This window comes from Scyliorhinus torazame, chromosome 8, assembly GCF_047496885.1.
Source record: "Scyliorhinus torazame isolate Kashiwa2021f chromosome 8, sScyTor2.1, whole genome shotgun sequence".
NCBI classification, from domain to species: domain Eukaryota; kingdom Metazoa; phylum Chordata; class Chondrichthyes; order Carcharhiniformes; family Scyliorhinidae; genus Scyliorhinus; species Scyliorhinus torazame.
Window position 1 is genome coordinate 31,455,184 of NC_092714.1, and position 18,870 is coordinate 31,474,053.

Consider the following 18,870-nt stretch of genomic DNA (forward strand, 5'->3'; position numbering starts at 1 on the left):
TCAGAGAAAAATAGATTATATGGAGTTTATGGTGCCTCTGGTAGGATGGGAGACGGGGAAGGTAAGTTTTGGCGCATGCCCAAATATGGTGCGAAAATCCTATATTTTTTCTGTTTGATTGCGCAACGCCAATTTAAAATTGTGTTCCTGGAATGTGCGAGTGCATTACCCTATTAAAAGAAAGAAATCCTGTCTTTACTTAAAAAAAGGATAAAGTTGACATGCCTTGTTGCAGGAAATTCACGGAGATGACAAGGAGCACTTAAGTTGAGGTATGACTTGATGGGGAGGTTTTCTTTTGCCTCATTCGTGAACAGTAGCCGGGGCGTAGCAAAATTAGTCAATAAAAATGTTCCTTTTAAAGTAGAAAAGTGTGTGAAGGGTAAGGGGGGGTAAAATATGTGATTGTTAAAGGGACTTGTATATGGCGTTTACGTTAATGAACATGTACAGTCCACCAAATCATTCAGAATTTTGTTACTGAAGGTTTTGTGGACTTTGCAGAAGTGGCTTCGGCTATCTCCTTTGTTAATGGGGACTTCAACTGTCACCTTAACCCCCTAAGTGGACAAGCTACGAGTAAGCAGAAACCCTCCCGCCCAACATGCGGGCTCCACCGTTGGTTTGTGAGGAAGTGTGGTAATTTGGACATGTAGAGAACACTGCATCCTAAAAATAAATAATTCACTTTTTTCGCTGTTCAACAATGTCATACTAGAATTAGCCAGTTCTTCATGAGGAGTACGATCCTGCACTTGATGGCCTCCTGGAGCCTCTGGTGGAGGCAATTAGACAGGATTGTTTGGTTTTTGGACTACATAGTGGAGGGAAACAGCATAAGATCATGTATTATGCGGATGATGTATTGCTAATTGTATCTAAGCTAAGCATTTCTCTTCCCGCTATTATTGATCTGGTGGATAGATCTTTTTGGGGGGGTTACAAAATCAGCTTTACAAAGTCTGAACCTATGCCAGTGGTTAGGGAGACCATCCTCCTTTACTAATTTCCAATTTAGATGGTCCCCTGCAGGTTATACTTATTTGGGCATCGTGGTTACTCATTCCTTTAAGCATTTGTATGGGGTAAACTTCCCCCTGTTAATTGCGACTATTGGGGGGTTAAGATAAATGTGCTGCCGAGGTTATTGTATCCTTTGCAAATGCTGCCAATCTTATTGTCTGCTGGGGTCCTAAAATAAATTAATGGGATTTTTAGTTCGCTCATATGGAACAAAATAAGTCTCGCTTGAAATTGGCTAAGTTGCAGCTCCCTGGCTCCAAAAGGCCTGGTTAGGGGTGCTGGATGTCAAAATGTACCAATTAGCCACTCATCTTAGGTTTAGAAGAGATTGAGTCAGAGAGAAACCTCTCCTCCATTTGGCAAGACATTGAAGCAGGCCAGTCTGTGTACTCCTTACAGGCCCTTGTTGTTCCACGCAGAGATCAGGGCTGGGTCTATGAAACCATCGCTGGCACTTAATGCACATTGAGGACATAGCAGGATCAAACCTGTGACTCAAGCTCGGTGTAATATGCAGACGATGTAATATTTTGAACTGACTCTCCTTTGTTCTATGACAGACTGAACTTTTATTGGCATATTCCCATAAATTACCCCACGTCTCATCAATATTGACTGCCAAATCTTTTTCCCAAAGATTGCAGTGTTCCTAATGTACTCTAACAGGTTCAAGAACAGGTAGCTATGTAGTCGAAGGTGACTGCACACACTGTGGTCCGGTGTCAAAATAGAACCCTACTGGGCTGGTATTTTTATATTTGACACGGCCTTAGAATTTGTACCTCTATTCTCAATTCTGGGCTCCCAGATAGCTGAATTATCGACGCTAATGGAAAGAGGCTGCAGAATATCCTAACTTTTGCGGCATGGAAGAATATTCTCTGCTCCTGGATTAGCGACAAGTATCCTTTGAGAGTTGGCATCAAATTATGGAATGCATCCTGATGGGAGTTCCTGACTTCTGTAATCTGTTCTAAATCATTTTAAAAGTTCTGGGATCCCTACCTCAAAAGAGGTTCCATAAGTCATGTCAGCAACACCTTGAAAGCTATGCATCATTTTACCCTGTTTACATGGCCTTCTCTTCTTCACTCTCCTATTGTCTAGTTTATTCGCTGTCTAGTTGAAGACACTAGGTTTAAGAATCAATGCTTTGGCGTCCGCCTGTCTGTTTCTGTATTCATCCACGCAGAAGCAATTATTTTGTACTGTGCAGGTTTGAAGGTTTTTTGTGTTATTTGTAAAAACAATAAAAACTTTAAATATAATATTTTTTAAATGAAAACATTTGTAGAGAAAAAGCAGGTTATAGATGGGACAATAGTTGCAAAGACATAGAAATCAATGGTGAAGTTTTTGAGAAGGGGATGATGAAAAAGGAGAGTAAGCCATTTAACCAATGAGATTTTTTAATAAAAAAATCAATAAAATACAATGTGAAAGTTTTTCTTTGGCAGTCGAATATTTTGTTTTTGGATACTAATCACCAGGAGTCTCAGCCACCTCATCCCCTTCAAAATTTTTCATTAAGGAGTAGGAAATTCCCCATTCAGAAACAATTTGTTTTTGCTAAAGGAGATTTAGTCACCTCTTTTACATACACAAAAATATATCAAGGAAATTGCAAATACTGAGATAAAGCAGCATTCTCACACTCTTTCATCTTTCCTACCATTTGGTCTAAGGCAGTCATTGATGCTTTTAAAACATAATCCCTCTAGTGCTTCACTCAAGCTGCCACTTTTTGTGCAAACTTTGACAATAAGAGTTGTCAAATGGTTCAGTGTATTTCCATATACAGCTCCACACTTACACTTTCCTAGTAGAGCCTCTCCCAGGCTCAGAATATGTCAATTCATTTACCCTTTTACCACAAAGAAACCTCTATAAAGCCACATCCAATTCGATTCAGATTATTTAAGTATTTTTGTACTATGAACTTAATTTAAATTAAAAAGCAAAGACCATTTCTATCACTTACCAACACTGAATGAGGAACAAATCATTGGAGAACTTGGTCTGGACCGCTCTGTAAACTTCAATGGCTGATTCCTTATTCAAAAAAGATATCGGTCAATGCATTCAGATAAAAAAATGGTTTTCAACAGAAGAGAACTATGCATTGTCTAAATTGCACTAGTTATTTTTTGTTTTACAGTTAACTACATTGATAACTGAGACAGAAATGTGATAATCCAGGTTTCGCACTTCAATAGTTACTGTTAATCACAGTTAATGGCCCATATCTTAACTGGTAATGATAATCAAATTTAGAGGGTTCATTACTCCACGTTGACGTTGGGAATCTGCACATGCACAGAGTAACATGGAAACACAGAAGCTGCTGCAGTGAGTGTACACTTCTCTATCGTGTTCTGTTGAATTTCCCTCAGACTCAAATTAATTAGAAATTATGGAACTGGAAAGAAGGTACACTCTTACATTCTCAATCTTACTATAAAAACTCTTGGAAAAAGTCAAGCCTTGTTGAACGAGGTGTAACTGGGTTTTTAACAGCGTACAAAATTCATTATTTCTGCTAAATGCCCTTAAGAGCCCAAAAAGCTAATTAAACATTTCTGGAATGTCAATTTCTCCATAAAAGAAAATAACTTTGAAACTTATGATAGTTTAGCTTCTATTCTAATATGATCTTTTTTTCACTATTTAATAAAAGTGAAGAGATTCAATGCTTTTAACTTCCTGATTTGCTGGCTGAGAATACTTCAATGGATTGGTTGCTTTGCTATTTTGACACTGGCTAGGCCCACATTTTTATGGTCCATCCCTAATTGCCCTTGAGAAGGTGGTGATGATTCACCTCTTGAACCTCTTACAGTCCATGTGGTGGAGGTACACGCAGAGTGCTATTTGGGAGAGAATCCCAGGGTTTTGACCCAGTGACAGTGAAGGAACGGCGACGTAGTTACAAGTCAAAATGGTGTATCGTTTGGAGGAAAATTGTAGGTGGTGGTTCCAACACATTTGCTGCCTTTATCCTTTTACGTGGTAGAGGTAGTGGGTTTGGAACGTGCTGTTGAAGGAGCCTTGGTGAGTTACTCAGTGCATCTTGTAGATGATACACATTTCTTCCACTGTACCTCGGAAGGAGTGGCTGTCAGAAGGTAGTGAATAGGGTGTCAATCAAGCAGCCTACTTTGTCCTGGATGGTGTTGAGCTTCTCGAGTGTTGGGGGAGCTGCACTCATCCAGGGAAGTGAAGATTATTCCACCACACTCCTGACTTATGCCGTGTACACGGTGGGTAGGCTTTAGGGAGAAGAGCTAACCACCGCAGAATTTCCAGCCGTTGACATGCTCTTGTAGCCACAGTATTTATATGGCTGGTCCAGTTCAGTTTCTGGCCGATGGTAAACCCCCCCCCTCCCCGATTACATTAAATATCAAGATGAGATAATTGAATTATTGGATTCATTATTTTTGGAGGTGGTCATTGCCTGGTATTTGAAATGTAAATGTTCCTTGCGACTTAATCAGCCCAAACTTAACTGTTGTCCTGCTCTTGTTGCATACGAGAGCAAACCTCTTTCAGTTTAAGAAGTGGTGACTGAACAATATACAATTATCTGCAAACATACCCACTGCAGTGGCACCAAGGCACCAGTTCAACATTGTTTTGCCACAGCAATCACCATACAACCATAAATATTCATAGCACAGGTGACAGCCAAGAATTCCAAAGAGAGGTGAGGGGCAAGAAACAGTCCCAATTCAGTTAACAAGAGAAGCAGTGAAACAGGCTCTGCGGGGAGCAGACTCAAGTGAAGAGAACAGCCGAATGTTGGTGATTCCGTTTGAAATCGTATTCTGCTTGGCCCAATCAAAGGGCTGAAGTTGTGCTCGTGAGTTGGTGTGAGTATACACTCAGGAATCCAGGGTATCAGAATCTCTGGTGACAAGGTTTAAATCATGCAAGGTGAGCCAATGTTGAGACTGTTCAAATTGAAGTAACTTTTGAACATAATTCCAAGGCTAGATATTCAACGATGAAGACTGGAATCCCTTGTGAGTGACAAAGAGTTTTAGTGAGATTGGTTGACTCTTTATTACTGGCATCTGGGTGGGTGAAGAAGTCCTTGGACTCAGTCTTGGTTGCATCTACCACTTATTGTGTAGTCCATTGAATCCATAGAATCTCAGTGCATCTAGTCTCCAAAAAAGCACCCCACCTAGGCCCACTCCCCCACGCTATCCCAGTAACCACACCTAACCTGCACATCTTTGAACACCAAGGGCAATTTAGCATGGTCAATCTACATAACCACATCTTTATCTGTGGAAAGAAACGGAGCACATGAAGGAAACCCAGGCAGACACGGAAGAACATGCAAACACCACACAGTCATTCATGGCCAGAATTGAAGCCGGATCTCTGGTGCTTGGTGCTGTAAGGCAGCAGTGCTAACCACTGTAACACCTGTGGAACGTGTACAACCACAATTGGCTTGTTAATTTACATATACGTGTACCTCATATCCACTCATGCTGTGAAACCTCATCATACTTCATTGGAGAGCACAAAATGAGGAACTTCAATTCCAGACCGGCCTTGGAGCTGCCGTGCATGCGCAGACTGGCAATTTAATATTTTACTTGACCCAGTGCGTTTTGTGCATCAGAAAACAGTATGAATATCTGACTCGGGTGACCAAGAGAAGACCATAACCAACAGGCGTCCCAGGCAGAAAACAGGGAACGGTCCCAAGAGTCCTAGGTATGCGACAGAAAAGGCTCCGACTGCAGAAAAAGCTGTGGGTCGCAGACCTCTACATAGTGCGGGCTCAGACGTAATCCTGGTAATCAAAGAGGGCTCAGGAGTATACATAAATGTGGGATCATAGAATCCCCACAGTGAAAGAGGCCATTTGGCCCAGAAGAGTCTGCACCGAACCTCCGAATGAGCACCCTATCTAGGCCCAGAGCCCTGCCCTATCCCCATAATCCTATCTAACCTTTGGGCATAAAGGGGCAATTTAGCATAGCAAATCCACCTAACCAGCACATCTTTAGATTGTGGGAAGAAACCGGAGCACCTGGAGGAAACCCATGCAGACACTGGGAGGACCTGCAAACTCCACACAGGTGGTCTCGCGAGGTCGGAATCGAACCCAGGTCCCTGGCACTGTGATGCAGCAGTGCTAACCACCGTGCCAGCCACCGGATCTGTGAAGATCCAGGAAGGCAGCTGAAGATTGGAGATTCCAAGTTGTGGGCCGTTCAGGCACAGTAGCATTCGGCTTGGCGCAACCAAAGAACTGAAGCTGTGCTTGAGAGTTGTGGTTTGAATGTACACTCGCGAATCCAAAGGAACGGAATCTCTGGAGACGAGATTAAAACCGACCTTGCACGGTGGGCTGTTGATGCAGCCATCCAAGTTGAGTGACTTTTGGGCAGAATTCCATGGTTAGATCTTCAAAAGGTAAAGACTGGAATCTCTTGTAAGAGAGACAGAGTTTCAATCAAATAAGTTGATTCAATGTTACTGACATCAGGGCGAGTTGTTGAGAAATCCATGGTCCGAGTCTTGGGCGCATAGGCCATTTATTATGTAGTGTGGTGTGTTCTGTTCGACCAAAGTTGGCTTGTTAATTCATATGCACCTCATACTTTCCCTGAATGTTACGGTACAAGATAGATATTGGAAACTGTTTTATTTTGCTCATCGTCGTAAACTTTATTTTTGTTTGTTCAAAACCCTTGCAAACTTCTGGTTGTATTCACTTGGTGTCTCTCAAACTTGGTCTACTTTAAACAAAACATTATTAGTCCCTAACCAATGAGAACCTTTGGTGTCTCATCTGGCACAGTTGTTCACGGTGAAAAAACACATACATGACCATATAAATAAGTCACATCTCCAGCAATCTGCAATATTGAGGGGGGCGGGGGGGGGGGGGCGCGATGGGGTAGTGGTCTTGTCACCAGACTAGTAATGAGAGAACCTGGGCAATGCTATAGGGACCCTGGTATGAATTCCACAACCATAGATGGTGGAATTTAATGACCATGAAGCCATTGTTGAATGTCGCAAAAATCCATCTGGTTCACTAACATTCTTTAGGAAAGGAAATTTGCCATCCTTACCTAGTCTGGCCTACATGTGGCTCAAGTATTTAGTTTGATTCATATTGTGTAACTATTTCAAATACATGTGGCCTCATTTTCTGAACTATCAAGTCTGCTAATAAATCTGAAGACTAAATCGCTCTCATATTCAGGCAGAGAAAATGATCTTGTGTTGGAATCAACCAGAAAAAATATCCACCAAGAGTGAATTATTCTCCCCACATTATTCTGATCTAAATCATTTTCTCATTCCCATTCTGAAGATCCTCTGTTGTGCTCCTACAGATAATAGGAAATAGTTTAACCCAAGTCGTTGTCCACATAGGTACCAACGACATAGGTAGGAAAAGGGTTAGGGATGTAAGGCAGGAATTCAGGGAGCTAGGGTGGAAACTTAGATCTAGGACAAACAGAGTTATTATCTCTGGGTTGTTAACCGTGCCATGTGCTAGCGAGACGAGGAATAGGGAGAGGAGTTGAACACGTGGCTACAGGGATGGTGCAGGAAGGAGGGTTTCAGATTTCTGGATAATTGGGGCTCATTCTGGGGTCGGTGGGACCTCTACGAACGGGATGGTCTACACCTGGACCAGAGGGGTACCAATATCCTGGGGAGGAAATTTGCTAATGCTCTTCGGGAGGGTTTTAACTAGTTCAGCAGGGGTTTGGGAACCTGAATTGCAGCTCCAGTATGCAGGAGGTTGAGAGTAGTGAGGTCATGAGTAAGGTTTCAAAGTTGCAGGAGTGTACTGGCAGGCAGGAAGGTGATTTAAAGTGTGTCTTCTTCAATGCCAGGAGCATCCGGAATAAGGTGGGTGAACTTGCGGCATGGGTTGGTACCTGGGACTTCGATATTGTGGCCATTTTGGAGACAGGGATAGAGCAGGGACAGGAATGGTTGTTGCAGGTGCCGGGGTTTAGATATTTCAGTAAGCTTAGGGAAGGTGGTAAAATGGTATTGGAATTGGTACTGGGTAATGAACCAGGACAGGTGTTAGATTTGGAGGTAGGTGAGCACTTTGGTGATAGTGACCACAATTCGATTATGTTTACTTTAGTGATGGAAAGGGATAGGTATATACCGCACGGCAAGAGTTATATCTGGGGGAAAGGCAATTATGATTCAATGATGCAAGACTTAGGATGCATCGGATGGAGAGGAAAACTGCAGGGGATGGGCACAATGGAAATGTGGAGCTTGTTCAAGGAACAGCTACTGCGTGTCCTTGATAAGTATGTACCTGTCAGGCAGGCAGGAAGTGGTCGAGCGAGGGAACCGTGGTTTACTAAAGCAGCCGAAACACTTGTCAAAAGGAAGGAGGAGGCTTCTGTAAAGATGAGACATGAAGGTTCAATTAGGGCCCTCGAGAGTTACAAGTTAGCTCGGAAGGACCTAAAGAGAGAGCGAAGAAGAGCCAGGAGGGGACATGAGGAGTCTTTGGCAGGTAGGATCAAGGATAACCCTAAAGCTTGCTATAGATATGTCAGGAATAAAAGAATGACTAGGGTAAGAGTACGGCCAGTCAAGGACAGTAGTGGGAAGTTGTGCGTGGAGTCCGAGGAGATAGGAGAGGTGCTAAATGAATATTTTTTGTCAGTATTCACACAGGAAAAAGACAATGCTGCCGAGGAGTAATAATGATATTCAGGCTACTAGACTAGAAGGGCTTGAGGTTCATAATGAGGAGATGTTAGCAATTCTGGAAAGTGTGAAAATAGATCCGTCCCCTGGGCCGGATGGGATTTATCCTAGGATTCTCTGGGAAGCTAGGGAGGAGATTGCTGAGCCTTTGGCTTTGATCTTTAAGTCATCTTTGTCTACAGGAATAGTGCCAGAAGACTGGAGGATAGCAAATGTTGTCCCCTTGTTCAAGAAGGGGAGTAGAGACAACTCAGGTAACTATAGACTAGTGAGCCTTACACTTCTGTTGTGGGCAAAATCTTGGAAAAGTTTATAAGAGATAGGATGTATAATCATCTGGAAAGGAATAATTTGATTAAAGACAGTCAACACACTTTTGTGAAGGGTAGGTTGTGCCTCACAAACCTTATTGAGTTCTTTCAGAAGGTGACCAAACAGGTGGATGAGGGTAAAGCAGTTGATGTGGTGTATATGGATTTCAGTAAAGCGTTTGATAAGGTTCCCCATGGTAGGCTACTGCAGAAAATACGGAGGCATGGGATTCAGGGTGATTTAGCAGTTTGGATCAGAAATTGGCTAACTGGAAGACGACAAAGGGTGGTGGTTGATGGGAAATGTTAAGACTGGAGGCCAGTTACTAGTGATGTACCACAAGGTTCTGTTTTGGGGCCACTGCTGTTTGTCATTTTTATAAATGACCTGGAGGAGTGCGTAGAAGGATGGGTGAGTAAATTTGCAGATGACGCTAAAGTCGATGGAGTTGTGGACAGTGCGGAAGGATGTTACAAGTTACAGAGGAACATAGATAAGCTGCAGCGCTGGGCTGAGAGGTGGCAAATGGAGTTTAATGCAGAAAAGTGTGAGGTGATTCATTTTGGAAGGAATAACAGGAAGACTGAGTACTGGGCTAATGGTAAGATTCTTGGCAGTGTGCATCCAGGGCATCAGGGAAGAGGGATAGACGACCTACCGTTGAGCAGGGCGGAAAGGAGCTTTCGATACTTGGGGATTCAGGTAGCTAGGAGCTGGGGGGGCACTGCACAAACTTAATTTGACACGGCTTGTGGAACAGATGGAGGAGGATTTTAAAAGGTGGGACATGTTGCCTCTCTCGCTGGCGGGCAGGGTACAGTCAATTAAAATGGTGGTCCTCCCAAGGTTTCTTTTTGTGTTCCAGTGCCTTCCAACCGTGATCACCAAGGCCTTTTTTTAAAGAGGGTAGGCAGGAGCATTATGAGTTTTGTGTGGGCGAGCAAGACCCCGAGGGTAAGGAGGGGGTTTCCTGGAGCGTAGCAGGGATAGAGGAGGGTTGGCGTTGCCGAATTTGGATGGCTACTACTGGGCGATGATCCGTAAATGGGTGATGGAGGGAGAGGGGGCGGCGTGGAAGAGGTTGGAGATGGCGTCCTGCAAAGGAACGAGCCTGGGGGCGCTGGTGACGGCACCGCTGCCAGTCTCACCGACAAGGTACACCACTAGCCCGGTGGTGGCGGCAACGCTAAAGATCTGGGGGCAGTGGAGACGACACAGGGGAGCGCTGGGAGCCTCGCTGTGGTCCCCGATTAGGGATAACCATCAGTTTGTCCCAGGAAGGATGGACGGGGGGTTCCAGAGCTGGCAACGAGCAGGGATTAGAAGAATGGGGGACCTGTTCATCGATGGGACGTTTGCGAGCTTAGGGGCGCTGGAGGAGAAATTTGGTCTACCCCCGGGAAACACGTTCAAGTACATGCCAGTGAGGGCGTTTGTGAGGCTGCAGGTGAGGGAATTCCCGCTGCTCCCGGCACAGGGGATTCAAGATAGGGTGATTGCCGGCGTATGGGTCGGAGAGGGCAAGGTGTCGGCGATATACCAGGAGAGGAAAGAAGAGGTGGAGGCTTTGGTAGAGGAGCTGAAAGGTAAATGGGAAGAGCAGCTGGGGGAGGAGATTGAGATGGGGCTGTGGGCTGATGCCCTAAGTAGGGTTAATTCCTCTTCGTGTGCCAGGCTTAGCCTGATACAGTTTAAGGTAGTGCACAGAGCTCATATGACGGGGGCGAGGCTGAGTAGTTTCTTTGGAGTGGAGGACAGATGTGGGAGGTGCTCAGGAAGTCCGGCGAACCATGTCCATATATTTTGATCATGCCCGGCACTGGAGGGGTTCTGGAGGGAAGTTGCGGGAACAGTATCTAAGGTGGTGAAAGTTCAGGTCAAGCCAAGCTGGGGGCTAGCACTATTTGGAGTAGTGGGCGAGCCGGGAGTGCAAGAGGCGAAAGAGGCCGGCATTCTGGCCTTTGCGTCCCTAATAGCCCGGCGAAGGATCTTGTTAATGTGGAAAGAGGCGAAGCCCCCCAGCATGGAGGCCTGGATAAATGATACGGCAGGGTTTATTAAGTTCGAGAGGATAAAGTTTGCCTTGAGGGGGTCTGCGCAGGGGTTCCACAGGCGGTGGCAACCGTTCCTAGACTATCTCGCGGAGCGTTAGACGAAGGTCGGACAGCAGCAACAGCAACCTTGGGGGGGGGGGGGGGGGGGGGGAAAGAGAGGGAGAAGGTTTTTTTTTCTGGGGGCCATTTGAGCAAGAACACACATGAACGATCCGGAAAACTGACACGTACGGGAGGAATCCAATGTACAAAGCTCTGTATCATATTGATTTGCCATGTTCATGTCTGGCTATGCGTGCATTCTTTCTTTGTTGTTACGGGGGGGGTTTTGTTTGTATGATTGAAAATGGTTTAAAAACTTGTAATAAACATTTTTTATTTTTTTTCAAGATTCTTGGCAGTGTCGATAAGCAGAGAGATCTCGGTGTTCATGTACATAGGTCCCTGAAAGTTGCCACCAAAGTTGAGAGGGTTGTTAAGAAGGCATACGGTGTGTTAGCTTTTATTGGTAGAGGGATTGAGTATCGGAGCCATGAGGTCATATTGCAGCTGTACAAAACTCTGGTGCGGCCGCATTTGGAGTATTGCCTGCAATTCTGGTCGCCGCATTATAGGAAGGATGTGGAAGCATTGGAAAGGGTGCAGAGGAGATTTACCACAATGTTGCCTGGTATGGAGGGAAGATCTTATGAGGAAAGGCTGAGGGACTTGAGGGTGTTTTCGTTAGAGAGAAGAAGGTCAAGAGGTGACTTAATTGAGGCATACAAGATGATCAGAGATTGGATAGGGTGGACAGTGAGAGCCTTTTTCCTCGGATGGTGATGTCTAGCACGAGGGGACATAGCTTTAAATTGAGGGGAGATAGATATAGGACAGATGTCAGAGGTAGGTTCTTTATTCAGATAGTAAGGGTGTGGAATGCCCTGCCTGCAACAGTAGTGGACTCGCCAACACTAAGGGCATTCAAATGGTCATTGGATAGACATATGGACGATAAGGGAATAGTGTAGATGGGCTTTAGAGTGGTTTCACAGGTTGGCGCAACATCGAGGGCCGAAGGGCCTGTACTGCGCTGTAATGTTCTACGTTCTATGTTACTATTTGGGGGGGGGGAGAAAAACAGCATCTTGCTCAAGTACTAGTGGGAGCAGAAACTGTCAGCAGGCATGGGAACAATAGTTTGCAAATTAGAAAACATGGGAGATTCTTCATCATCTACTCATTCCTTCCAGCCATCAAACGAGTCCCAATTATGATGGATAATTAAAAGCTTTACAGCCGCATTAAAATTTGCATTGCTAGCATGACACAGCTCAGAAATGTCGTACAGTATCATAGCAATGAAAATGAATGGAAAACATCAATACCTTTTTAAAAATAACAAGTATTTAAAATCACTATAAAAATATTAATTTAACAATTTGCAACACTGAGAACACCTAAAAAATAGGCAATTAAACAGAAGACAAAGTTTAAAACAAAAGGAATGGAATGTCCCTATGTTTTCTAATTGTAAAAATTGGAGTTTTAAAGAAGTTCAAATGTTAGCAAAACTAGGTTCAAGCAACTACCACAAACCTGTTTCAGTATTAACAAAGAAATCCTCAATTCTAAAGTCAGTTCTTTGCAATTTTACTTCTATAAGTAAAGGATTGGCAAAAAGCAACTACAATTATCTTCATTTTGGGGCTGATTTAGCACAGCTGGTTTGTAAAGCAGAACAAGGCCAGCAGCGCGGGTTCAATTCCTGTCCCCGAACAGGCGCTGGAATGTGGCGACTCGGGGCTTTTCACAGTAACTTCATTGAAGCCTACTTGTGACAATAAGCGCTTTTCATTTAATAAATATTTCTCAATGATTCGTTTAAAACTTACGTGAATTTCAGAGTGTTTGGATCCCACTGCCAAAAACAAACACTCCCATCAGATCCTGTAGACGCCATGTACCTTACAGAACCTTTGCCCATCGGACTAAACTGGAATAAACGTAGAAAGAAGGTACCACAATCATATTTGAAAACTCATTTGAAGTTGATTACACAAGCAAAAATAAACATTCTTCCGTTATGACATTTTTCACAAAAATAGATTCATGCAAATAGTCTTGACATTTGTACAGTTCAACTATATTTCCAACTGTATTTTAAGACAGTTGCATTTAATAAACTTGACAAAAATCTGAGTTTTAATGCAAACAGCATCTAGGTGTTCAGTAGCAGACTAAAATGGTGCATGCGCATGCAATGACTAGCATTTTAAACTTATATGCAGAAATGTGGTTTCGGGCTCCTTCATTGTCACTTCATTTTTGGAATTGATTCACAATAAGTTGTCCAAGGTTTAAACATAAATAAATGCATACTTTGCAACTGTGAAAAGCAGAATTGAACTCTTTCAGGGGTCTTGACAACTTGCTAAGATAAGGTCAAAAAACATTTCCATAATTTTGCCATCAACATAATGAAAATATGACATCAAAAGCACAGTAGCAGAATTAAGGAAACAGTTATAGCCTTTGAAATCTCTGATTGCAAGAATGACCAGATTACAAATTTAAGAACATTTATACCTATTTTGTTAAAATTACCTGTAGAGAGGTAATGGATCCGGTGTGTCCCTGAAGCACAGCTACTGGGGCACACGTTCTTAAGCACCAAACGCGAATTAGTTTATCACAGCTGCCAGCAGCCAGCATAGTGTTCTCATAATTCACAGCCATGTCAGAAATCTCCGTGGAGTGGCCACGTAGGGTGGAGAGTAATCGACCAGTGTGTGTGGCCCAGATTTTCACCAGACAGTCATCAGAGCCCTGGAACATAATCAATCTTTTAACATGTTGCTTTATAATCTTCTCAATGAGGCAGCACGGTGGTGCAGTGGTTAGCACTGCTGTCTCACGGAGCCACGGGCCCAGGTTTGATCCCGGCCCCTTGTCCGTGAGGAGTTTGCACATTTTCCCCGTCTCTGTGTGGGTCTCACCTCCACAACCCAAATATTGTGACTTTCAAACCCTCCTGTACATAACATCACTCAATTTTCTATCCTTCCAAAGAAAAAAAAATATTCCGTCCTTCCAATTAAAATGTACACCTCAGACAATTTTAAGCTACTGCAGCAATATAACATAATGAAGTAATGTAACTTTGCATATTAACTATAGATCCCACACAGAGTTTTGCACGGTAAAAAACGAGAGCAGCAAATGAAAACTTTGTTACAAGTGTAAAATTTATTTTGAACTATTCATTTTTATCTATAATATGGAGCTCAAATCAAACCTTAATTAGGTGTTCCAGCCACTACTAATGCTAATAAGCAAAAGACTAAATTATAATTTTCATTGATGCCCAGAAAGCAAGTTTACAAGAAAATATGAAAAGAAGCCTTGAGATTTCAGTTAAGGCAACTAACTAGCTATAGCAAGAATTCAAAAAAGAATGTGCTTTTCCTTGATGCCAAAATTACTGTGACTAGAATTCATGAAACAAGGATGGCCTTGTATGTCTATTTCAAGTGTTTATACTTTCCCATCTTGAGGTATTGTGAACATATCTCAAGATACTCTCCAAAACCATAGTCACAAGTGAAACCAGGCAAAGATCAGAAGTTAATTTAGGATTCCACCAATTACAGCTACGGAAAGCAAGAGTGACCCCAAGGTTCAGGACAACTAGTCAAATTTCATGTAGATTGCATAAAATAAATTATAGAGTCGTAGAATGATTACAGCATAGGAGGCCATTCAGCCTCCTGTGTCCATGCTAGTTCTCTGAAATAGCTATCCAGCTAGTGCCATTTCACAGAATACCACAGTGCCGAAGAGTACCTTCGGCCCATCGAGTCCGCACCGTCGCATGAAAAGGCCCTGACCTGCCCACCAAATCCCACTTGGCAGCAGTTAGCCCATAGCCTTGAATGTTATGGCATTCCAAGTGCTCATCCAGGTACGTTTTAAAGGATGTAGTAATAATAACCTTTTATTGTCACAAGTAGGCTTACATTAACACTGCAATGAAATTACTGTGAAAATCCCCCAGTTTCCCCACAACGGCGCCTGTTCGGATACACTCGGAGAATTCAGAATGTCCAGTTCACCTAACAGCACGTCTTTCGGCATTTGTGGGAGGAAACTGGAGCACCCGGGAGAAACCCACGCAGACACAGGGAGAACGTGCAGACATGTCCTTATGGATGAGCAATATAAATGCTGGTCTATCCAGCGATGCCCACATTCATGAAAGAATAAAAAAAGTTACCAAATGATATCAAATCGGAATCCTTAAAAATTCTTAGATTTCCTGTCTAAAAACCATTGGCTTTCCGCTCAGTACTTCACCTTCACAGAATAAATGCAGCAGTTTAGCATGTGGGACAGCGGTAACATTAACCTTTGTCAGTATGCCTTGCTCACTGGCAACCTTCCATCACTTAAAAGTGATGGTTTGCACCTTGGTGGTCAATTCACATGTTAAACATCACCTGGTGTGGCTCAGGAGGCTCACTCCTGCTTGGCAGTCTTTGCTTGCCAGTTTTCTTTGCTCTCTTCTCGGCCAGATGTGCTTTCCATTTGCATCTTCTAATGTCCCACCAGTCAGCCTCCAAGGCGATAGCCATTGCTGATGGTGTTCCAGTTGTCAATGCCACCATCTTCATATCTAATTTGCAGGTGTCCTGCAGTGGAGTTATGGGAGCCCAGGACATTGTAATCCAGCGTCCAATTCACTGCACAAAACGTTTTTGAATTCATGCAGTCATCCATCGAGCCACAAAGTCATCTTTGGTTTAGTAATGATTGCATTTTGATGGAATTAGAAAGTTGCAAGACCTCCAAGTTAGTGACCTCTTCATTCCAAGAGGTGCCAAAGCCAAGATTGAGACAGCGAAGGTGAAAACTGTTCAGACTTCTTATGCCAAGCATATGTTGTCCAGGTCTCACTATTGTAAAAGAGCACGCTCAGGATGCAGGCTTGGTGAATTCAGAATGCTGTTGTTCCACACTCTCTTACTCAGCTTGAACATATCAGCTGCAGCTTTTGTGATGAGTGTGTTGATTTCAGTGTCAAGCGACCGGTGGCTGATGTTTGCAGAGCCTAGATATGTGATGCTGACAACAGCCTCCAGCATCACATTGTCACTGCTGTTAGATGGCGCATGGCAAGTTCCTGGAGCATAGCATTTACCTTCCTGGTGTTGATGATCAAACCAAACTCTTTACAGGCACGAGAGAGTTTGTCCATTTGCTGCTGACTGTTTCTCAAAATGGAATGCCAGAGCAACATCGTCAGAATAGAGCAACTAACTCTCTGATGAGGACTTGACTTAGTCTTGGATCTCAGCCGAGCAAGACTGAATAGCTTTCTGTATGTTCTGGTATGTCAGTGGACAGCCTCCATAGATCACCTGAAGGCATATTTTAGCAGAAATGAGAAGAATATGCCAATGAGTGTCGGTACGAGAACACAACCCTGGTTGACCCCACTGCATATCTCAAAGGGTTAGACCATAAGACGTAGAAGTAGGCCATTCAGCCCATCGAGTCTGCTCCACCATTCAATGAGATCACAACTGATCTGGTATAATCCTCAATTCCATTTTCCCACCTTATCCCCATAAACCGCGATTCCCTTTCTGATTAAAAATTTGTCTATCTCAGTCTTCAATGTACTTAGCGATTCAGCCTCCACAACTCTCTACGGTAAAGAATTGCACAGATTCACTATCTTCAGAGAAGAAATTACTCCTCATCTCAGTCTAATGGGCACCCCCTTACCCGAAGATTATGTCCTCTGATCCTAGACTCTCCCACAAGGAAAAACATCCTCTCAGCATCTACCCTGTCAAGCCCCCTTGTGATTCCTATATGTCTCAAAAAGATCACCTCTCATTCTTCTAAACTCCAATGAGTATCGGCCCAGCCTACTTAACCTCAGTTCCAATGTTGCACCGCCATCGCTGACCTTAACAATCACGTTGTCATGAAGAGATCACATTAAACAGCTTTGGCAGGCAGCCAAATATTTTCAGCAGCACTTCCTCCAGCAGCTGAAATGTGCCATCTCTGACTTCATGGTCAAATGTCTCAAATGGTCAAATTTCTCTTGCAGCTGCCAGAGACTAAGATATGTAAATTAGAACATAGAACATTACAGCGCAGTACAGGCCCTTCGGCCCTCGATGTTGCGCCAACCTGTGAAACCACTCTAAAGCCCATCTACACTATTCCCTTATCGTCCATATGTCTATCCAATGACCATTTGAATGCCCTTAGTGTTGGCGAGTCCACTACTGTCGCAGGCAGGGCATTCCATGCCCTTGCTACTCTGAGTAAAGAACCTACCTCTGACATCTGGCCTATATCTATCTTCCCTCAATTTAAAGCTATGTCCCCTCGTGCTAGACATCACCATCCGAGGAAAAAGGCTCTCACTGTCCACCCTATCCAATCTCTGATCATCTTGTATGCCTCAATTAAGTCACCTCTTGACCTTCTCTCTAACGAAAACAGCCTCAAGGCCCTCAGTCTTTCCTCATAAGATCTTCCCTCCATACCAGGCAACATTCTGGTAAATCTCCTCTGCACCCTTTCTAATGCTTCCACATCCTTCCTATAATGCGGCGACCAGAATTGCACGCAATACTCCAAATACGACCGCAACAGAGCTTTGTACAGCTGCAACATGACCTCATGGCTCCGAAACTCAATTCCTGTACCAATAAAAACTAACACACCGTACGCCTTCTTAACAACCCTCTCAACCTGGGTGGCAACTTTCAGGGATCTATGTACATGGACACCGAGATCTCTCTGCTCATCCACACTGCCAAGAATCTTACCATTTGCCCAGTACTCTGTCTTCCTGTTATTCCTTCCAAAATGAATCACCTCACACTTTTCTGCATTAAACTCCATTTGCCACCTCAGCCCAGCGCTGCAGCTTATCTATGTGCCTCTGTAACTTGTAACATCCTTCCACACTATCCACAACTCCACTGATTTTAGTGTCATCTGCAAATTTACTCACCCATCCTTCTACGCCCTCCTTCAGGTCATTTATAAAAATGACAAACAGCAGTGGCCCCAAAAAAGATCCTTGTGGTACACCACTAGTAACTGGCCTCCAGTCTGAACATTTCCCATCAACCACCACACATTGTCTTCTTCCAGCTAGCCAATTTCTGATCCAAACTGCTAAATCACCCTGAATCCCATGCCATCCGTATTTTCTGCAGTAGCCTACCGTGGGGAACCTTATCAAACACTTTACTGAAATCCATATACACCACATCAACTGCTTTATCCTCATCCACCTGTTTGGTCACCTTCTCAAAGAACTCAGTAAGGTTTGTGAGGCACGACCTACCCTTCACAAAACCGTGTTGACTATCTCTAATCAAATTATTCCTTTCCAGATGATTATACATCCCATCTCTTATAAACCTTTCCAAGATTTTGCCCACAACAGAAGTAAGGCACACTGGTCTATAGTTACCTGGGTTGTCTCTACTCCCCTTCTTGAACAAGGGGACAACATTTGCTATCCTCCAGTCTTCTGGCACTATTCCTGTAGACAAAGATGACTTAAAGATCAAAGCCAAATGCTCAGCAATCTCCTCCCCAGCTTCCCAGAGAATCCTAGGATAAATCTCATCCGGCCCAGGTGACTTATCTATTTTCACACTTTCCAGAATTGCTAACACCTCCTCATTATGAACCTCAAGCCCTTCTAGTCTAGTAGCCCGAATCTCAGTACTCT

General features: G+C 43.6%; 1 protein-coding gene across 1 annotated transcript in view; it reads right to left on the minus strand.

Moving 5' to 3' along the window:
• LOC140427719 (bromodomain and WD repeat-containing protein 3-like) overlaps positions 1-18,870 on the minus strand; it is a 236,332-nt gene that overhangs the window by 189,279 nt on the left and 28,183 nt on the right. The window contains exons 8-10 of the mRNA XM_072513258.1: positions 13,704-13,925; positions 12,992-13,092; positions 3,005-3,075 (exon numbers count right to left, since the gene is read on the minus strand). Coding sequence (XP_072369359.1) covers positions 3,005-3,075; positions 12,992-13,092; positions 13,704-13,925 — 394 coding nt within the window. The remainder of the gene's footprint in view (positions 1-3,004; positions 3,076-12,991; positions 13,093-13,703; positions 13,926-18,870) is intronic.